This window comes from Penicillium nucicola (genome assembly GCF_028828085.1).
Source record: "Penicillium nucicola strain IBT 29836 chromosome Unknown utg000002l, whole genome shotgun sequence".
Classification (NCBI taxonomy): Eukaryota; Fungi; Ascomycota; class Eurotiomycetes; order Eurotiales; family Aspergillaceae; genus Penicillium; species Penicillium nucicola.
This window is the reverse complement of record NW_026643126.1, coordinates 1,419,294-1,441,167: the sequence shown is the minus strand read 5'-3', so window position 1 is coordinate 1,441,167 and position 21,874 is coordinate 1,419,294. Positions and strand designations below refer to the sequence as shown.

At 47.2% G+C, this 21,874-nt stretch overlaps 5 protein-coding genes across 5 annotated transcripts; 3 read left to right on the top strand and 2 right to left on the bottom strand.

The window, feature by feature from the left end:
• Positions 1-2,495: 2,495 nt before the first annotated feature.
• Positions 2,496-4,270, top strand: N7511_002309 (putative MFS maltose transporter; the record flags this gene model as incomplete). Its single annotated transcript, XM_057124734.1, has 4 exons — positions 2,496-2,714; positions 2,768-3,246; positions 3,302-3,639; positions 3,690-4,270. 4 exons carry the CDS (start codon positions 2,496-2,498, stop codon positions 4,268-4,270), a joined length of 1,617 nt encoding a protein of 538 aa, XP_056986893.1.
• Positions 4,271-6,567: 2,297 nt separating this feature from the next.
• Positions 6,568-6,801, bottom strand: N7511_002308 (uncharacterized protein; the record flags this gene model as incomplete). Its single annotated transcript, XM_057124733.1, has 1 exon — positions 6,568-6,801. The coding sequence occupies one exon, from the start codon at positions 6,799-6,801 to the stop codon at positions 6,568-6,570; it is 234 nt and encodes a 77-aa protein (XP_056986892.1).
• Positions 6,802-12,375: 5,574 nt separating this feature from the next.
• N7511_002307 (ferric reductase family protein) lies at positions 12,376-14,394 on the top strand (the record flags this gene model as incomplete). The annotated part of the gene is made up of 7 exons (XM_057124732.1): positions 12,376-12,578; positions 12,636-12,765; positions 12,825-12,844; positions 12,910-13,202; positions 13,250-13,828; positions 13,893-14,323; positions 14,380-14,394. The coding sequence occupies 7 exons, from the start codon at positions 12,376-12,378 to the stop codon at positions 14,392-14,394; spliced, it is 1,671 nt and encodes a 556-aa protein (XP_056986891.1).
• A 537-nt stretch (positions 14,395-14,931) lies between these two features.
• N7511_002306 (uncharacterized protein) lies at positions 14,932-16,598 on the bottom strand (the record flags this gene model as incomplete). Its single annotated transcript, XM_057124731.1, has 2 exons — positions 14,932-15,797; positions 15,857-16,598. 2 exons carry the CDS (start codon positions 16,596-16,598, stop codon positions 14,932-14,934), a joined length of 1,608 nt encoding a protein of 535 aa, XP_056986890.1.
• Positions 16,599-20,077: 3,479 nt separating this feature from the next.
• On the top strand, positions 20,078-21,582 carry N7511_002305 (class I SAM-dependent methyltransferase; the record flags this gene model as incomplete). The annotated part of the gene is made up of 8 exons (XM_057124730.1): positions 20,078-20,188; positions 20,240-20,347; positions 20,444-20,515; positions 20,572-20,582; positions 20,639-20,749; positions 20,811-20,966; positions 21,028-21,489; positions 21,546-21,582. 8 exons carry the CDS (start codon positions 20,078-20,080, stop codon positions 21,580-21,582), a joined length of 1,068 nt encoding a protein of 355 aa, XP_056986889.1.
• Positions 21,583-21,874: the final 292 nt, after the last annotated feature.

The following is a 21,874-nucleotide window of genomic DNA, read 5'->3' as shown; positions in this document are numbered from 1 at the left end:
CATCTGTAGCAAAACATCTACTCAGATCCCTAATTATAGAACCGCTCAATATAAGTAAAATATAAGCATCTCGTACAGTGATATTCAAAATCAGTCTCACCAGCATCTTTCTCTCTCTCTTTATCTCCCAAAGCCCCATTATAACGCATCAGTCTGATGAATAATCCCGCAAATGTATACAGTATTCTAGTCTAAATGAAATATGACGTTATGCCTCGTCCTCAGGGACTTCCTGAAATCCCACACCGCTCCCAACTCAGCGGTGTGGGGAGACGGCAAGACATAGCGCCCTCCACCTTATCTCGGAAAATATCTGACGTTAATAGGGGTGAAACTACGCCAGGCTCCGGGTTTTGAATGTGTAAGTTGGACAAAACCTGATGGTAGCATATATACCAATGATGGTATTATAATGATAGGCAACGGTAATGTTATACGTTCACTATTATATGGGGAGGGGTGTGTTTTCAACATGACCCCATGAATACTGCTGCTCAATCGAAGGCGGTTTGTTCCGTCAGGGAATCTCAGACAAGCCACGGAGGTTCTAGAGTGATCTTCTGGCGTCAAGAACTTGACAAACTACGATCTGATCGTACCAGACCCGCGTGCAACCCGCTACGTTGCCAGGTTCATGCACAAGACCCTCTTACTACCAACTACTTCCTTGACACGTTCGGACTTTTCGGAGATCCCAAACAACTTGGACCAACCATCATGTCGGCTAGAGAGCGAATGGCGGTTCATGGTCAGATTCCAGTTCCACTCTTATCGCGCATGATTATCAATGGCAGCAAAGGCAGGGGAATTAATCTTATCCAGCAACATCGACTCACTGGAAGCAATCACAGTTTGACCAACCGCCTTTACTACAATCGACAATGATCATGACAGAGATCCCCGAGATCTAGAAACCATTGTGAATCTGACAGAAGAAAAACCACGAACCCCCCCGAGAATGTGACCTGGCCATAGCTTAGCCTTGAGACAAATAATGTCATCATCATTATCTTGACCATTCGTCAGCCCTACAATGCTACTCTGGGCGCCCTCATGAAAGCGACAGCACACATAGGAAAACCCCAGAGACCACGCACAATCGTGGGTTTTCGCTACGACCTCGACTTACACCATATTGGACGGGTGAAATCACAAATTGATTTTAATTTTATCCTTGACTTACAGGTTAGCGCTCTTTCTCCTTGGAGTCCCCGTGCGTGGTTCTTTATAATCCCTCTCATCGCCCCTTTGCCTTCTTGCCGTGCTTTTCCTTTCTCCTCGTCTTTGTTCATGGTCCGTGGGTGAGACATTTTTGCCATTGATCACCGACCTCTGCCACTCTCATTGTCCCTGGCGTAAGTTGTCAAGTCTCCGCCATCCCTCCAGTGCCATCTTCGCTCGCCTAGCCTCGTTGTCCACTGCATCGCACTAATGCGCACAAGATGAGGCTACTTTGCCTTGATCCACTGCGGCGACCTACGGATCTGCCGAACATGCTCATCGGTTAGTTGTAGACCTGGCACTAACTCGCGGGTAATCCTCTTCGCCCTGTACCCAACCCTTCCAGATCGCTCCCCACTGTGGAGTATGTATATAAGCTTCGGGTTCGAAGGAGTTAGACTAGACGCTATTTTGGTGTTCCCACGTGATTGGCTTCCAAAGTGGAGTTGTCTTTCTTACACTTTTGCCTTTGGCCCGACCTTCCCACGTTGCCAAGGGTGCGTCTTAGTCACCACTCACGGAGAGCACAATATCTAGACAGTCCCTGTAGTAGACACCATATTCCCACAAGAAAATATTGGAGCTCGAGTAGAAATAAGTTGGGGTTCCAAACCTCGCAAATCATGTCCTGGACTCTGTCCCCATCTCCTTTTTCCCCAGAGGAGAGGCGGATCCGGGGTCATGTGGGGGAGTGTCCGGGGTAAAATCCACCGACGGAGGAGATGAGACCGAGCCGTGCTTATCCTTTCTCAGCTCGGTTAAATTCTCAACTTCCAAGAGTTCGCTCGCTCATTGTGATAGGCTCGATACAACCGAACCACCCGGACAGGGAATCAGGAGGCAGTTCAGGGGCCACAAGAACAAAGGTCAGTGGCACTGGCAGGACTCGCGCTAAACTCCTCCACGATCCCAAGCAAGCAATTCTCCGGCGAATGGAACGCCACATCTTGACACCCAATGGCCACTGCTGCATACCCCGCAAAGAACCAGTGTATTTCCTCTCACCTAGCACCTATCAGGACTAGAACCTGTCAGATTCCTTCGCTCGACAAGCGTCCACCACAATCAACTGACGCTGCTACCGTAGCGCCCAGACAATTTACCCTCGCCAATGGAATTGTTGGATTCAGGAGGTCAAGGTCCGGAGCAAGCTTGATTTGAGTTAAGGCCGGGATTACTATCACGAGCATGGCGTGGCAGACATAAAGATCAGATCTCCCCCCAGTCGGGCCTGCCTCTCTCTCATTCACCAGTTTCTCTCAGAAATTGTCAACATGACTAGTGACACCACAGAGAAGCAGTCCTCAGCATTGGAGGTCGAGGCCCAGCCCGCCTCCACGGGCGGACCCGTTTACGATGTTGACGAGAAGGTCGACTACGACAGAGCGGGTGCTATTGAAGCCGAAGCGCTCGAACATAATATGACTGTGATCGAAGCTGTCAAGGCCTATCCCGCTGCCAGTTGGTGGGCGTTCGTCATGTCATGCACCATTGTAAGTTCTTGCCCAAGATAAAGCCAATCATTTTTTTTCTAACGTGACGATAGATCATGGAGTCATACTGTGTTTTCTTAATGGGACAGTTCATCGCGACTCAAAAGTTCGCCGACGACTTTGGTGTATACAGCACAACTAATGGAAAATACATTATCGAAGCGTCGTGGCAGTCAGCATTCCAGTGCAGCGGGCCAATCGGCGCTTTCATCGGTGTGTTCGTCGCAGGTCCCATTACCAGTCACATTGGATATCGATGGGCAACCATTGGCGGTCTCATGTGCTTGAACGGCTTCATCTTCATCTTCTTCTTCGGCAACAGCCAGGGCATGTTCTTCGCCTCCCAGATCCTGGAAGGCATCCCGTGGGGTATTTTCATCGCCAACGCACCTGCCTACTGTGCCGAGATTGTACCAATGAGATTGAGAGCTCCAGCGACGCAGATGTTGCAGATGTTCTGGGCGATTGGAGCCATCATCGTCGGCGGAATCACTTACCACTACCAGTCCAAGAATGACTCGTCCGCGTACAGGTTCGTCCGCTCCTATACATGCCACCAAGGAGCACTGCACTGACATTCATCCCAGAGTTCCCATTGCACTCCAGTGGATCTTCCCTACCCCCCTCGCTATCCTACTCTTCTTTGCGCCTGAATCCCCTTGGTGGCTCGTACGAAAGGGCCGCCTGGCCGAGGCGGAGAAGGCTGTCAGACGCCTCGGACGCGCGACTGCAACCGATAATCCCGCTGCCGCCGTCGCCATGATGCGTCGCACGATTGAACTCGAGAAGACCGAGAAGAAGCCCAGTCTCGTTGAACTGTGGAAGGGCACCGATCGCTATCGCACATTGATCGTGTGCGGTGTGTACGCATCCCAGAATCTGACCGGCAATCTGATTGCCAACCAAGCGGTTTACTTCTTCAAACGTGAGTCCACCCATTTCCTGCAGCCTCATACTAGACTAACACCAGCTCAGAGGCCGGCATGGCGGACAACACCGCATTCGCACTTGGTCTCATCACCTCTGCCCTCCAGTGGATCATGGTCATGCTCTCCTGGGTCCTCACCACCTACCTCGGCCGACGCACCATCTACGTCTATGGTCAATTCATCAACTGTGCATTCCTGATCGCGCTCGGTATTGCGGCGTCAGTTGGCACCAGCAAGGCGGCTAGCAATGCGCAAGCATCCCTTGGCTTGATCGTCTCCGTCCTGTTCTGCTTGGGACCCGCCCCTGCCTCGTGGGTCATCATCGGCGAGACATCTTCCGTCCGTCTCAGACCTCTGACAACCGGTATTGGACGAGGTGCCTACTACTTGGTCAATATTCCTTGCATCTTCCTGGCCAGTTACATGCTCAACACTGATAAGTGGAACCTGGGTGGCAAGAGCGGCTACATCTGGGCTGGTACCGCCTTTGTCTGCACCGTCATGGCTTGGATCTGGGTTCCAGAGATGAAGCACAGGTCCTTCCGTGAGATCGACATTCTGTTCCGCCGTGATGTCCCGGCTCGCAAGTGGAAGCAGACCGTCGTCGATATCCGCGACGACGAGTAGATGGAAATTGCTATGCGGAGCAGTTTGAATGGTACTGTTTGTGCAGGCATGGCTGGTTTCTAAATGAATACTTGCAGGTGATTATTTTCAAGATGAATTGAAGGGTGAGGATCTTGGCGGACTGGACTGCATCCTCTCCTCCCCCTGATCGTTAAGATTTAAGCTTCTGTATATAGTGTTTCCTTATGCTTTATCCATGACCTGCATTGGGTTTCCCTCGTTCTCTCTCCCTGCGTATCTACCTGTCTGTTCTCAGAGACCGCCATCGCGCTGTCCCCTCTTCATTATGTATAATTATCCAGCCACTTTGGCTTCATTCATGAGTATATTTCATCGTATGATATCACAAAAGAAAATCAGAAGCATCTTGCAGTAGGAGTGCCCTGCTAAATACCATCCTCATCCTTTATTATGTATGTACCTTACGGCATGCAGCTTTTGTACGGCTCTCAGTCGGGTGGGGCCGCCCAGACTAGAAACAGACAGACAACACTTTATGGGCACACGACTCAGATCGAGTATGGAATAGGAAGAGCAAAAGTTGAGTGAATCGCACAATCTGTGTCTAAAGAGTGAGCACGAGTCCCATTATCGCATGAGTCAAGATTCCGTGTTCAATATAACGCAAGCCTCCTCGGCTAACAAGTTTGCCATTCGACATCTCTCCTATACTTGTCTGAACGAAAGGCTGAGCCATGATTTTCAGAAAACCAAGTCCATTTGAATTATCCTGAAGTTTATTCTAGGCATATCGAGGCTTATTTATTCTTGCGTAGCTCTTTTAAGGGGTTTTCTTTTGGCGGAGTTTGGTCAGGTCGGCCGTGGCACAATGCTTTCGTGATAGCGTGAATGGTGTTATGCAGTTACTCAACAGTAAATACACAGCTGTAAAAGAGAAAATGGAAAACATCTTAATCGAAAGAATATAATATCTGACTGAAAGATTGGCTATCCTGAAAATCTCTGATATTCAAATTGAATGTCTCAACTTTAAATACGGCAGCAAATCCTATTAGTTGGAGAGTCTGAAAATCCTCGTATGTTGCAAAAGGCTATTCAGCGCGAATTTAGAGAATCTAGAGTGCGGCTCGTGTATGGTTTTTCTGACTGTGTGTCCAGTTTGCTGTAATTTTCATGTCAAATGGGCCCCAGGGTGGGGGGGGAGGTACAAGGCGAGACTGCTCAGATTCCCCTGGTTGTCCTCCTCAACCCTGGACCTACCTAGACCAGATACGACGTATGATCACGGTATATCATGGCAAATAAACTGGTCATAGTAAGGTGCGCCGGGCCAGTGGTCCAGTGGATATTCTTATCCTCTATTCTTACCACCACTAGCCCTGGCAAGGCCCCTTCCGTGTCGTATGGCTAGACTGAAGTGCCGAATGATCTTCGGTCGAAACCTGCGATGATTTTTTGTCGTTTTTTTCCGTCATCTTTCTTTCATGCTAATCCGTCTTTGTGACCACCATCTACCCCTATCCAGTCATGTCCTAGAAAGCTGCCTTTTTGAGGTTATTGTATTCAAAGATCAAGCAGCTAGCAATGATTAAATCGTGAGAAGAGCTGACTCAAATGACAAGGGGGAACAGTTATCAGTCAACGCTGGACTGCGCCATGAATCAGTAGAACATTCCTCCTTCCCCCTCGGCACTGTCATTCAAACGCCATCTGGCTCAGCGATCAAATCAAGATCCATCTCTTCACCCCACTATAAGCCTCCACTGGAGTTTTCTTTGAGTGGGCTGTTGGGAGGGGAGCGGCAGTTGTCCCCCGCAGAATCCGCAAGGCCTCTGTTAGAGAGAACGAAGCTGTGATGTCCGCGTGGTTGTGGAATGTGCGACAACACAACACACGCACTCATGGACATATTCGAAGCGCTCGCTGCACAAACGAGGGAGGTCTGAGCAGGTGTTCGAGCTACCTTGGCGGGAAACGTGCAGAGATGGTTGCTCGCGTGCCTCAACGACGGTATTTGACTTGCTTGCGATACTCTGGCTTCTCCCTACATGTGATACCCATTGCTACCAGATATGTGGTCAATGAGATAAGTAATATAATGGGAGGTGGAAGAGGTGATGAGCGACTGCGTAAATAAGAAGGAGGCAAATGCGAGTGATGTTTAGTTACAAAGAGCGAGGTGAGGAGCAAGTGGGGTTCAGTGTAGAGTGGCTCCAGAGCAGAACCACGCCATCAAGGATTGCGTCCCTTTTCTTCTATATATCGCTCGAGACCTTGAAATGGTCCACTGTGATCCGGGAAGCCTCCTGTAAGTCCGACGCCTGTCGGTTTATGCCTCACTCTTCGACCTCCTTTTCGTAGTATTCAATCGGTTGCTGGCCATCGAGGCCAAGGCCGAGGTAGTTCTGCATATGCAACCGGTTGGGGGCATATGGTGCTAGGCCAAGGATATTCCCAAGGACCTTGAATAAAAGACTCGACAGAATGATCACGATACGGGTCTCAACTCCAAAAATCAGCTTATACGGTCTTTTTTTCTGTGTTCGAGGCTCTTGTTTGTTGTTTTCCATTATGGTGGTGGCTTACTGACTTTCAATGGAGTTGGAGGAAAGAACAAAGGTCATGGGGTGGTTTGCTTAGGGCCAGATTAAAAGCACACCCTCCCCATATAAAAGTGCATGTATAACGTTATCCTTACGATTAGCGCATTTCCAGTATTATATATTACCACACATTCCACCTCATATTTTACTCAATCAAATGGTTTATTTCCATTAGTAAGACCCTGCTTTATTCTTGTGAGAGCTGCACTAATACCTTGAGCAGGAGGAAAGCACTTCCCCGATGTCACTCAAGATGATTGAGAACTCCACTCGGGCCGATGGGCTAAGTGAGCTGTCACTCTCCCATGGGATTGCGAGTCACCATCAACTAGAGTTCCAGCCGTCTTGACACGCAGATCAAAGAATGGCAATACCAGTCATTAGGGTTCAAAATAAATAGTGTTGTGTACCTAACGCAGAGAACATCCTGTAGTATCATTTGGAGTTTGATTATGGTTCAAGAGTTTCATGGCTCAAAGAATGAGACAATGAGAGCCATCGAATCACATTCATTACAAACTTTGAACATGAATCCAATGCTTATTTGATAGTAAACTTCTCACTATATCCGATAGGTCCAGTGCCATGACTGGTCCACGCAACCAACCAAACGTCACTGCGTAAAGCTAGATCAGTATCACCCTTTTCGAAATGAAATCACGAAAGTTCAGATGTACATTCTTACCCTGGCTGAAGATTCACATCTCTTGGTAATTTGACCGTAGCTTTCTCTGGCTCGGCATCAACGAGTTCAATCCATTCAAAAGTTTTGAAGTCTCGAGTAAGAGTGAGACCAATTTTTGGCGTGTCTAGTCTCCATGAGACATCCCAAGTCCGACGAGATTTGATGGTGGGCGTATCGACGACTACCGCAATTACTGCAGGTGCAAAAGCGAAAATAGAGAGCAATGGGAAATGCATCGTTGTATAGCGAGGAACTGGTAAGTCAGAGAAGGACGGATGGTTAGCTGTTAATTGAAGCGGGAGTAGAGGTTGTTCTTATAGTAGTCGTCCTCTAACGAGGAATACCAAAGACCTCGTTCTCATACATGCATCTCCATGAATCATTGCGGGGTAAATACTCATCAAATGGCGAGACATTGTCAAATTGGCTGATTTCATTGTACAAAATAATCAATCGATATGATTCTGCATGTCTTGCGTGATACTCTGTGCATTCTCATCTGCATTGACGCCTCATTAAGATCACGATGATGATGGAGCATGCGTACGTAGAAGGTGTTGACCTATCATTTATGTACAAAGTGTCGGCTGTTTGAACTCGCAATATGATTCTGGTTCTGCTGATTTACAGCATACAGCCCATTATCGAATTTGCAATGGGAATTACTAAAAGAGAAAATGCGTACCTGGTGACATAATTCATTCGGTGCTTCTTTTTGTTAAGAAATATTTTACCTTTAATAACCAGGTTTTCTTCCGGCGAGCAGGAACCTATTCCACTGCCAACTCAAAAAGGGTATACATGCGCTGCAGGGACCAAGCCACTGGTTGCGCCACCAACATGTGACGTGATTAGAAAGCCTGACTGCTTCTCATCGAAGTTGGTGGAAGTATAAACGATAGGGTAGCGTATCTCAGGTCTTACATATACGAAGCCAAGACCGCTTGGCGCATGAAAGCCGGAGAGTCTCGAACTCGCGAGTCCCTGAATACTACGTTTGATCTATTTGGTCTAGGGAATCATCCTTGGGGATTGGTTACCGGCGCTCCATGCTAGTTGGGCGATATAACACCAACATGTACTTAGCTTGAACTGGGGTTTTCGTCATTTCCTTCATTATCTTCAAAAGGCTGAAGAGAATTAAGATCCTCCAATCTAGTATACGTGGGGGATACCGGTAAATGAAACTTATTATGAGGATGTGGGGCAATTTACCTGGACTTCAGAAGTAGCAGTCTCCAGTAGTCTAGATAATTCTGTTTCTTCTTTGTCTCTCGCGCTGCATCATACAGAAATCTATCACTGCAACACCCTCTCACTGGATGGATGGCATTTCTTATGAAATCAAAGTCACGGAAACAATTTATATCGTGGTGAAGTTGGAGAACAGTTGAAAGACTGGCTGCTACGGCCAAGCAGACTTGAAGCCGATAAAGAACTCGAAGTAATTCCAATGCTGCGCGTTGATGCAAAAATGCGCTTCTACTTCCCACAATTGCCATGGTTTAATGTTTTTTTCATTCCAAAGGTTTTAAATATAATACGAACAGGGCTCACCGGTCGCCTCGCTATGCAGCCTAGTCGCTTGCTCTATTCATGATACGTATAGTTTGTCGTAGGAAATCTAGTCTAAAAGTATTAGAATAGAAGCCACATCTTTAAAAAGTATAAACAGAGTTCCTAAATCCCTAAAATTACCCAAGGATTGAAGTAGATGATGAAAAGGACTGAAAGGTGAAAACTTGATATCATATCCCAAGTCGTACGGAGACCTTTGATTGACAGAGACTTATAACCCTCTCATTTACTTCCTTTGGATGTCAGGTTTAGCGTCATAGATAAGGGATCCAAAGCTCAGACCCTTAGAAATTGCGGTATATCAACACCGACATCACGATGAATCACTCACTGAATACAATAAATCGGCATCTACATCGTTTTATTCGTCTATGCCTTCATACCGAAACCTAACTACACCAGATAAAAGACCGACTCCGGATCACTTGATCATTTTTTCCTCTCCTCCAGATGTTCTGGTTATCTAGAACTCAAATTCCACGTTTGAGTGGGGAAAGAGAACAGTATGAGGGGAATTTCAAAAGCAACAGTGACATCGATAACTTCCAACTATATCATTCAAGGGTGTGGCAGAAAATAGGTGATTGGGCATCTGATAGTACAATCTGTGCTGAATCTTTGCGCACTCAGGAATGTCTTCAAAAGATAAGCTCAAATGACACTGGTTTGAGGATGAAGCCTGATACTTAATCTCAGGAACGGGAGTTGAAAAAATTAAATCAAGGCGTGACTTTTGATCCGCGAATGTCTGTACTTGAGAAGCAAAATCACAGAAAGTTCTGCCCTTCTAGGAAGAACTATCAAGAAATACAGATCTAATCCGCGTATATGCACGATGTCCTTGTCGAAGATGCAGGAATTGAGGGGCCTGTTGCGGCCGTGGCTGTGGATACTGCACAGGCCATGGGCGCGAGACGAGCTCCATAGTCTAACTTAGGATTGGGCATCGCACTAGTGAATTTTTGTGCTACTACAAGGCTCGAGGGGCTTGAGCGATAGCGGGAGAAAACAATACATTCAAAAGACGGTTTTTATTTCTTGTTATCACCGAAGACGTTATGATAGTCGACTATGTCTAGCATTATTGTTTCTACTTCCTGCAATTGGGGGCTATTGAGGAACACTTTGACCGGTGATTACAATATACTCGTTCTACTTATGATATGCCATCTATAATCTGTGAAAGTATCAGTGTGGAGGGAGGGGTAAGTTTTGAACTTCCATATACGTATGAATCTAATTAATCATCTCTACAGGACTACTGGAGGAGCCACAGTTGTGGTGCCTTTCGCCGGCTTTGCGCTGAACTCATTGATACAGAAACGTGCATCTCAATTTGGATCTATCCACTCTCATAATGGGTCACATGTATCTTAAGCATCGTCATGTCAACCATCAACTGACAACTCTAATCATACAAATACCGGTGCTATCGCTAGTGAAGTGGTGGGTGGAATGGTCGGACTGCCGCTAATTCTTGCCCTTGTTTTGTACATGATGATCCGTCGTAAGATAGCGTTAATCTTCTCTAGCCTTCTATAGCCTTTCTGTTTTGTTTTCTCTTTCTCCCTCTTCTTGTTTCTTTGAGCTTTCTTGACATTGTTAAAATATCGTGGTGAGACACTAGTTTCGAGAGCCTAGCAAAGGAGATGTGACCCAAAAAGCCTACTGCCACTGTCATTTGGCAGTCATGCTCTCACATCATAGTGAGTGTGTACTGCCACTGACTCCCTAGCCAACAACGCTGCACACCTGCGTAGGCACCCAAGAAGCTTATTGCATAGATCAGTGACTGTTCAACTGGCCCGGCAAAGATTCGGTTCTCCGTTATTTAATCGCTAGAACAAAAGATGCAAACTTTGACCCATCGGAAACTTCCCGAAAAGGTCCGTTCGATTGATAAGGGGCCAGCTACGTGTAGTGATTGGCCGGTGATGTTGAAAATTACCAGGCAGAAGCTTTCGGGACCCACCTGTAATTATCTGATCAAAATTGGCTTTTCACTTGGCGTTCTTAGCTTGCTTAATTATCTCAAACCCCGAAAATTCTTCAAATACCGGATTTTATGATTCGTTCCCGAGCAGCCACAGTGGTTGAGTATCATCAAGGTTCCAGGGTACACTACCCAAGTTTGGTAAGAGACGAACCGGGGGGCGATTTCCCTGAGAGGGTCGTCCTCTTACGGAGTAGTCACAACTCTTTTGCGCCGTTTTCGCATTCAAGTGAGACCCTTTTCTTCCATGCCGTTCCGTTTCACCAATTGGAGTTCTCCGGTATCCCACGTGTATTATCTAGGTTGCATCTGATAAAGATCGGCGAAGAGATAGAATCTCCGCCGAACGGCCAAGAATCAACGGACATGCATGGAACCTATTCAGTTTTAGAATGCTCCGCTTTCGTCGGGAACCATGTCCTCCGGGGCTTACTATCATACTGCTGTGTCATCAGTATGTCTGGAAAGGTTGTGATGAGCACTTTCTTGAATAGCAGTATCTCTGTGGGCATAACGCTAATAGATACGAGAGAGGGAGAGATCAATAAGAATCAGTAAGAAATACCCTGTCTTTTTCAAGTACTAGTTGCATGATGTTTACTGACAGGTGTTGGAAAAGGTTGGGCGTTATCTCCGTGTTTTGTTGGCCATAAATACAGTGGTAATTCTACGGTAAACAAAGAAAAGCCCATTTCGTCACCGGGAAGAATTTTAAAACCTTATCTGATTGATTAGATCAATTTTGACTTTTCTTTGTGCCCTCAACCTGAATAGTCCCTCTATCACGCGACAGTCGCATTCTATAGAAGCTGTAGTCTTCAGTTGACAGATTTGGTTTCTTCTCTTCCTTGGATGTCTAAATTCCCTTATCTCGCTAGTCGCCCTGCAGGTGGAAAAGATACGCGGTCTGTGTCAAACCAAATGGATCTTCGCGGTTTTTGCCAAGCAGCCTAGGCGTAGGATCCACGTCCACCCGATTACATCGGCCGAAGAATGCCCTGCGTCCCGGCTTCTTTTCCTACTTGGGCGTGAGAATGGACCCTGCGGGTACGTCACGACGAAGTCGATGTCCATTTCTCCCACTAATATCGGGAAATATCCGAATCCATGTCCTTGAGACAGTGGGGTCATCGAGGCAGTGGGCTTTTACCCTTGGCATGGGTAGTTCTCGGGCAAATTTCCAATGGAAGGATGTTCATTAATGATTGCTTCCCCCAATTGGGCTGCGATTATCCTGAAACTTTTCCTCTATACTTGAACTTTGAGACTGCTTGCCAAAATTCCGATGAGTGAGTCCAAGGCTGAAAAGGCCGCTGCAAAGGCTCTGGCAAAGGCACTGCGTCTTTCTCACAATATATGGAGCAACAAGTACTTTGCCATCGCCATTGGTGCGATTATGGCTCTTTTCGTTGTATTTCACTGGTCGATGGTGATCTACTTTCATTATGGTCCCAGAAACAGTCATCCTACGTTGGCTCGCAAGTATAGGTAAGTTGTAGTCGTTTATTAAATGCATCAAACACGATGCTGATGATCTTTTCGCAGGGAAGCCCGACGCGTTCTCTCTAGTTCAACCGTCGGCCTGAGAACAGATCGGTCTATTCTATACATCATCTACTGGTCTATCAACCTGATTCTTACTGTAACCAACGTTGACCTTACACTGCTCACCGATGTGAGTTGAACTCATACATTCTCTCATGGTGGTATAAACTTTCGCTGACAGCTCTCCAGGTTGGCAAACGGCTCGGTTGGTCCGTACAGCTCTTTAAAATTTTCCAAACTTATGACCGAGAAACTTACCCAGATTAAATAACAGGATCTCGATCGCAAACCTGGTGCTATTGGTTTTCTTGGCGTTGAAAAACACACCGCTTGCACCATTGGCCGCCACATCCTATGAAAAGCTTCGCCCGCTCCACAAGGTGGCCGGTTACACCTGCATATTCACAAGCTGCGTGCATGCTGCAGTGTACCTAAGTGCCTGGTCACTGAAGGGTAATCTTGGAGACATGGCCGAAGCCGCAAATTTCTCTGGTGCCATTGCAGGCACGGCGATGGTCATTATCGGCATATCTACAATTACCTACTTCATGCACGGCTACTATGAGAGTCAGTATCTTGTCCAGAAACACGCAACCGTTGCTAATGAAACATAGTCTTCTACCTACTACATGTCGTCATGTTCATCTTGATCATGATCACAGTTGGAATGCACCGTCCAAAATTCTCGACCTCAACGCTGATCATCGTGATCTTTACTGCCAGCCTTTGGACGCTGGATCGTATAATCCGCGGCGCAAAGTTGGCTTGGAATTTCTTTGGAAACCATGCAACTATCACTGCGTTGCCCGACAAAGCGCTTCGAGTGAAACTCAGTCGCCGCTTGAATTGTACTGCTGGATCTCATGCATTCTTGTGGGTGCCCGCCATCCGGTGGACTGAAAGTCACCCGTTTACTCTATTGTCACCGAACCCGACCGAGTTTGTCATTCGAGTATACGATGGCTTTACAAGGGACTTGTACAAGATCGCCCAACAGACGCCAGGGAAAGCTTTGCGTTGCTCCGTAGACGGTGGATATGGCCAAGTTCCCAATTTCAAGGTATTTGACAGGGTTCTGCTTGTTGCTGGTGGCAGTGGTGCTAGTTTCACCTTTGCAATTGCACTAGATCTAATTCAAACATCAACGAAATCGGTCAAGGCCATTGACTTCATTTGGATAGTGAGGGAAACTGGTATGTCTTCCAGCGGCGATGAGTATCTCTTTCTTGCTTTTCAATGGCTAACATTACCCGATAGACTCACTTGAATGGTTCTCTCAAGAGGTCAAGCAGCTTGAGAGCCACCCGAGTGTCAATGTACTCATTCACGTCACCCGCGCAACTGACTTGTCTGGTGCATCCTTGTCCAACACACCGGAATCTTATTCTGAAAAGTCCTCGGTGAAAGACAGCAGTCTACCAATAGAGCCTTCTCCACAGCCATCTCCAATACATGACATTGAGAAGAGTGCGGTGGAACTGACTACAAAGACCACGCCATCTATAAATGAGATCCGGCCGGGAAGGCCCAATATTGGAAAAGTTATCGCAGATGCGGTCGCTTCAAGCAAAACCGACGACCGCATCATTATCGGCGCTTGCGGTCCTAGTCAACTGATGAGTGCGCTTCGTGAAGCGGCTTTCTGTGATTCGTACCACGACGGACCTTCGTTGACACTGTACACTGAGGTAAGTCTACAAAATTACTGCAAAGTCAAATTTCTCCCGCTAACATCTATCCCCAGGAGTTCCAATGGTGATGAGATTTCAAGCATCTGATCTAAAATGTTGTTAAATTGGCACAGTGGATGTAGTAGGCTATTTAGCTGCTATAGTATGAATTATGATCCTTATAAATGTTGAAACATGCAAGAATTTGCCTCAAATGGTGAGAATGCCTTCTAAATTAGAACCTTCTCTTACGAGCAATCTATTTTACCCTCGAATTGAACTAAAAAAAGCGTTGACAGAAACGGTACAACCACTTTGTTTAGAACAAGTCAGAAGAACTGCAAAAAATAACGCCCCTTATAAGCAAACTTCTATTATTCAACTTAGCCGTCGTCTGACTAGACGATCAAATTTCCTTAGAAGCTGATACCAGAGCACTTCTTTTCCAGAATGAAGTCCTCCTAGTATGGAAGTCTCTAGAAAATATAAGATCCTTACCCTTCAAGGCTATTAGGTCACGTTAAGCAATTGACAGCAGAATTTAGGACTTGATCATCTAAGTAAGTAGTACTTGGCACCGTTTTCACTCTATCCGATCAGCAACATCACCAGTCCAACGTATCCCTTTATTTGCATGTGTAGGATGAAGCCTTGTCGGGATTGCCTTTTGAATAAGTCAAAACATGTGGATAAGGGCACAACCGTGCCGTCCTGGTGGATAGATCGGCGCTCCCAGTAGCTGTAGGTGTCGCAAGGGCAAGCAACGTGTCAGGGGCCTTTCCATGCTCCACCCAATTAACCAATGCCTTGAGTCCATCACCAGGGAACGGTCCGGGTCCTCCACTGCAATGTTCCACGCCGGGAGCAGCAAAGAAACGATAGTAATCAGCAACTTTGGGGTCGACAGCTCGAACCCGGTCGTAGTAGTCCACTGTGCCATTATACATGGCATATGGGTCTTTCATGCCGTGCCAGGTAATCATTTTGTTTCCGGATTGCTTGAACGCGGAGAGGTTGGGGTCTCGAGTTCCAATGACGGTTTGGAACTCCGTCACGGAGGTATGGAAGAGTTGTCGGAATTCTTCGAGGCTGATTGTGGATATATCACGAGCTGCATTCTTCGACAAGAATGTTGCGAGCCAGTCGGTCGAGAGGAAGAAAGGAGCAGGCACACAGTCATGCAACGAAGAACAGCTCGTTCCACCAATGCCTGTAAGTGGCGCATCGTGGGTCAGACCATACCAGAGTGACGATCCGTCCGAATCTGTCGGGCCTGCCCAAACAGCTGCTGCAAACTGCGCACTTTTATTAGATAATGTGATTGTACCGTTAGGGTTTGTACAGCTGATTTTCTTCCCGACAAGTGTGAAAGGATCAAATCGACAGAGTCCTGGCAGAGACACAATACCATCTTCGACGCCATCCAGCTTGTCACACGATTTGATAGCAAAGTTTGTGATAGCATCCAGTTCACATGGCGATGGATAATAGTCTAGGAAATGAAAATTTAGTGTCTGTCACTGATTTCGACCATTTTAACCTCCGACTTACCCATCTTGTGCATCAACAATGGAGGCCAATACTGAGCGGGAATAAACTCATCCCAGTTGATAGCAGGAGATCCAGCCAAAATCCCGTCATACTGCGCTGGAAACTTTTGAGCCAGCATATGGCCTTGGCGGCCGCCGGTAGAGCAACCGTTGAAGTAAGAATATTTTGGAAGAGATCCATAGAACAACTTCGACGCAGCTTTTCCAAGTGAAGACGCCTCATCCAGAGTAGTGGAACTAAAGTCTTCAATAAGAAGCCAGTTTAAATCACCACCTTCGAGTGCCCATGAGTCAACACTAGCTGCAGCTGAGTGACCGCCATCGGTGGAGGCTGCAGAGTAGCCCTCGAATACAGGCTGAGCGAGTGAACTAGCCGTACCGGTCACCCAGCCACTACCACCCATCCCTACAAACCGGCCATTCCAGGAGTTGATGGGAAGCCAGACCCACGTATTGATTGTATCATTTTGGCCGACGTGGGCATAGGTGATAGTCAGTTGGCAGACATCCACAGTCCCGGCCTTGGTGCTTGGGAATGCGTTGACTAAATCGCTTGATGATGGCCAAGCCGTCTGAGCGACAACAGAATCGATGGAGAGAATCTTGATATCAGGCAGAGTGAGGCCTTCAAAGGTGGCACTGGTGCATGCTTTTGTGGCAATTTTCGCCGTGGCACCCGTAGCTGAACCCAATGCCGCAAGCAGCAGTGCCAACACAGAGGAGGTATAAGGGCGACCTAACATCTTGGCGATGAGAGCTAGCGGTGAAACCGAAAATTCTCAACTGGAACACATCTGGTAGACTTTCATGACTGGGAAATTTCTCCATTTTATAGCTGACTCGCTCGACTTCAATTAACTTTGCAGATATTCGGCCGATCCAAAATTATCCAGCTTACTGCGTTGATGTTGCTTGGCCCGTCCCGCTATCATCTCCAGTACTCTGACTGTGCCTTCATATATGATCGCTAGTATTAAGTTCGGATAATCTTCGATCGCTGATTGGTCATGAACAGGCCCTGATGCGCACCCCTGTCTCGGCACCAGTAACTTGACAGTCCCTGCACTCTATTCACATAAGATCGAGGGGCACAATGATGGACCCCATTCTCCCTATTCGGTCTAGCAGAGATGCTCTCCGCCACTATGGGTTACCCAACGAAATAGTCACTTTTTACTCAGACTGGGTTTATAACTACACTTGCTGATAAATGGTTTTACACTCACATCCTTTAGTTACGCAAATGGTAAATAGCAATCCAGTTGAATATTGAGAGAAAAGGGATCAAAGAAATGCAAATCAGTACCACTCGACCTGGCGTGCCAAGAAGTCAGCACTAGAGTCAAAATGGATCAAACTGGATATAACCGAACCCGACTTCCAAGGTTGTCTTCACATGGTTTTCCCCAAAGCAGTTCTCTACAAAGATGTTCAATGCTTGATAGACCAGCCTTGTCAACCTGAAGTCGGGCATAACGGAGAAAGAGGCTCCTGCGTGAGATCGATGTCCAATACTAGCACGCTAAGAGTTTGATGTTACCTTGATTAAGTCAGAAGGTCCGAGACCCTGGTTGCTTCGAACAATATGCAGTGACAATTGGCTTCTATTTATTTGAACCACATATTTTGTCACTTAACGCCATTAAATCTCTTAATCATTGGTGATGCAAGGCACGCCTTGCATCTTTTGTATCGCTGGACTCCTCGCTGTCAGCCCATCGGGTCAGTCTTTCCAGCAGAATTCTTTGCGCCCCCATTTCAATAACTACCCACGTGCCTCAGTCACTCTGAGACAGATATCAGTTTTGAATGATCTCGAGAGAAGAAGGCTCCATATTACATCGAGATGTCGATTAAGAAATTCAAGAGGCAAATCCCCTTCGTTCATGACCACCGAGAGGGCTTCGTGGACCACCGAGAGGGCTTCGTGCAATCCTCTCCAGGTTTAATCTATCAAGCACGACTCACGACTTGACAGCTTCAGTCGTTGAGCTTTAAAAGCGCAGCCACCTTAACCCAACCAGGCGACGGTTGCAGGCGCCCAACGAAGTCAAGTGTTTCTAGATGACTTCTATGTCTCTATACCCAAGCAGAGATCTTCGAATTTGAATTTGACTTGCATCAAGCAAAGACGATTTCTTCGCCGGAATCCAAACGGCCGAATTTGCGACTGTCGAGCTTCTTTCCTCAATCAGAGTCAAGAGGATATCAAGTGTCACATTTGTTAGCGCTGACTGATTTTCAAGAGTTCAATTGCAACATGTCTTCTGCCCTAGTATTGATCTTTGAGAAGCCTTACTACAGCTTCATGGAGCTCCTTTGACCAAGTGTTACGACCTAGTAGGATTTTGGACACGTAATACGAGACAGAATCGCCATAAAAAAGGGCAGCGCAAAGTTTGGAATCTTTGATTGGATACTTGACAGCTTTATTTGATTCGAAAATCAAGCTTGCTAGTACTCCCAGCGCTGTGAAGCTCTGTAAGAAATGGATGGCTCTAAGTCTCACTCTATACTTGCCAGGTAGCACCTAGCGAGGGCTCGGTACTGACGTTAGAGGCTTCCGGTGGGCTTCTCTCCTTACTCTCCTGTCCTCAGGCTTAAATCCCCAAATCCTAGGGCTTGCCAAATCTTGCAGCAAGGGCCAATATCCGAAAGCTCACACTCGCAAGCTCCTGCAGCGGCCTTGTAGTATGAGTAGGCTGATCATGAGTCCCCATACTCGTCCCATTATTCCATCCGGGGTAGGTTGCTGTGAAGCCAGCATTGACATTGCATTGCCAATAACTGATTACTATTTAGTCTACATTAGCCCTAAGCCCGTTTTTCGACGACGTGAACAGCCGCTGTTTGTTTCACGGCTTTGGCGGATAATTCGCCGCATCCGCATTTCCGCGGGACAATACGCGCAGCGACTGAGGAAAGAGGACCAATGGGCGATATAAACAACCGTGATGGTTTTGTGGATGGATGTATAAAATGTATTGTGCTTGTAACACCCTTGCAGAGAAAGCTGGCATCTCGCATGTCCCAGATCACTTGTTCTTGCGTTTTTCTCGTCCCTTAACTTCTTCAAAGCGATGCTCGCTGAAGTGCTTAGGCCAATCTCGTTCGAATAGCTTGTACGTCGCTCTTGGATGGAAACATTATTTTGAAACTCAAATAAGAACCATGAAACTCTCTCAGTGCCGGTGTTGGAGAAGATTGATGGAGGTGAATCAAAAAGCAGTCTCTTCAATGGCGGTGATTATGATTTTTTCCCTCATCTTCAATATTTCACGGAGACTGATATCGTTATAACGAAGACGCAAGTGGAGGCTATGGGGAACTACCAGAGGATTATCAGGATTCCGAGGGGCTTCCTGGGTCGTTGGGGTACTACAGTATCATGCAACCAACAAAAATTCATGGCCTATTTGAATCTCCAAGGCACCCCCAGAATAGCAAAAAGAAAACAAAAAACATACAACAGTAAGGATTCGCTAGTGGTCACCCACCTAACTACTAACTTACCGGCGTGTGGCTTAAGTACGGCTGAGCGGACGGGAAGCCCTGTTCTCCACACCCTGTGGTCGTATGTACTTGTTTTACAATTCAAAAGAAATATATAGAATAACAATAAGGTCAAAGTACGCTTCCAATGTGAATTGCCGGGTAAGAATCACCGAGGCCGCGCGACTACTGCACTGACCCCCTCGGCAGTCCAATAGTAGAGCATTCCTGCAGTATAGTCCTTCTTCATTCCCCTTTGGTCTCTTGGCTTCTGCACAAAGCTACAATTAGAAGCAGTCCCATGAACGACCAGAACCTGCTTATAACGTAACCCATTGTGGACCTCGGGGACTCTTCTTATCGTCAACTGGCGCTGCGATTGGTCGGCTTTACCCCTGCAGATTGGGCAGACGGCCACTAGTGCGATATTTCTAACGACATGGAATGGATCGAGAGATATATCCTATGTCCTTCTCTCATGAGGGAGAGAGTGGAAGGTTGGAGGTGTTTCGACTCTCATAAATCATGTGAGGTGGAGTTCATTTCCAGTCGAATTCGGTGGTTTTTCATTGGTGTATTCCGAAGGACACTGCACGATGGATCAAAACCCGACAGTCTGGATACAAACCCCTCTGTGTTGAGCTGACAAGCGAGCCGTTTTTTAAGGGGGGAAGAATATCTTCATTCAGCCCAGAAACTCTCAGGCATCTCATTCTCTCATTCTTTCACCATGGTTTCTTCCGAATCCCAGCCGTCGGCGCCATCCGAACCCGCCCCATCTGTACCAGCCGACGCTGGCTCCCCGGTCACCGCGCCCATTGTGGTCGATAACTTTAGCAGTGTAGGTATCTCGCCGGACTCATCGTGACATGGTAATTAACTCGCGGTGTAGGACAGCAACAGCGAATTCGACAATGAGCTGTCCGATCTCACATCCCTGTCGTCCAGTGTCCTCGAGTTTGAGTATGAAAATGGTCGGCGGTATTGCAGTACCCGCTCAGTAAGTGATTGTGTCCATATGCTCTACGCACTACGTGGCAATGGCCAGCTGACCTCCTACTAGGGAAGTTATATGTACTTTTCTACGCTCATTTAGAGGCTCATGGCTGGCAATACTGACCACGTTAGGATGCCGAACGATGAGGAGGAACAGGATCGAATGGATATCGTAAGACACCAGATCCCGAGGGACTTTTCTTATGCACGCACTGACCCGGCCTCCAGACACATCATATGTTCGTGAAAGCAACACGTTCCCGGTGCACGAGAGTGACTAACCAGAGTGGTGCAGATGGCTGATGCTGTTGGGAGGCGAGCTCTACAATGCTCCTGTCGCAAAATCAGCCCAGAACATTCTTGACTTGGGAACCGGAACAGGCATTTGGCCTTTAGACATGGCCGAGTACATGAAATCTTCCACCCCTCCATCTTTGCATACCAGCAAGACTGACCCCGGATAACAGGAAATTCCCCAATGCCCACATCATTGGGAACGACATCAGTCCGATTCAGCCGAGCTGGGTAGCCCCAAATATCGAGTTCATCATGGAAGATTTCGAAAACGAATGGTTGTATGAGGAAAATCACTTTGACTTTATCCATGCACGATGCCTGGCAGGGTATGTTCCTGCGACCGCGTCCCCTATCGCAATGCGATCGACACTCTAACATACCGCACAGATGCGTAGCCGACTGGCCCGGTTTCATCCGCCGGATTTTCGACCACGTCAAACCCGGCGGCTACTTTGAATCACACGAGAGTGCTGTGTGGGCCCGTAGCGACGACGGTTCCCTCAAAGCAGACTCCGCACTCATGGAATGGCAGCAGGCCATTAACTTTGCCGGCGAACAGACCGGCCGCGACCTGAACATCTACCATAAGCTCAAGGACTGGATGATTGCAGCCGGCTTTGAGGACGTGACCTTGCAAGTCTACGCGCTGCCGTTCTCACCCTGGCCGCGCGATCCCCACCTGAAGGCTCTGGGGAAGTACCAGGCAGTGCAGTTGCAGCAGGCTATCGATTCTTATTCACTGCGCTTGTACACACAGGTGCTAGGCTGGAGTTCTGAAGTAGCCAAAATTCACAATGCTGTGGTCAAGCGGGAGCTACGGGATAAAAAGTTACACGCTTATGTTCAAACGTACAGTTTAACCCACTCCCTTTGATAGCCTGGTTGCTCGTACTAACTATCAACAGAGTCGCTGTGCATGGAAGAAAGCCTCTTCGCTTCTAATTTTTGTTTATTTGTTTTTTTTTTTTTTTGAAATACCATATTAACGACCGCTCAATGTGCCTCCGGTTTTGAACGTATCTGGCTTCCTTTGTGCTCCAGGAGGTCGTCACATAGCTGCAGTTAGCTTACTACCAGTGCTTCATAGCTGCGCGACTAATCAGTCTATTCACTTGCTGTTTCCGTGACGCGTAGAAACCTTTTGATTGTGCCTTTCAGCAGCACAAGACAGTCAATCACTAAATCACTCATGAAATACCCTCTCCCCGTAAGTCGGATTCCGGTTACCGAGGGC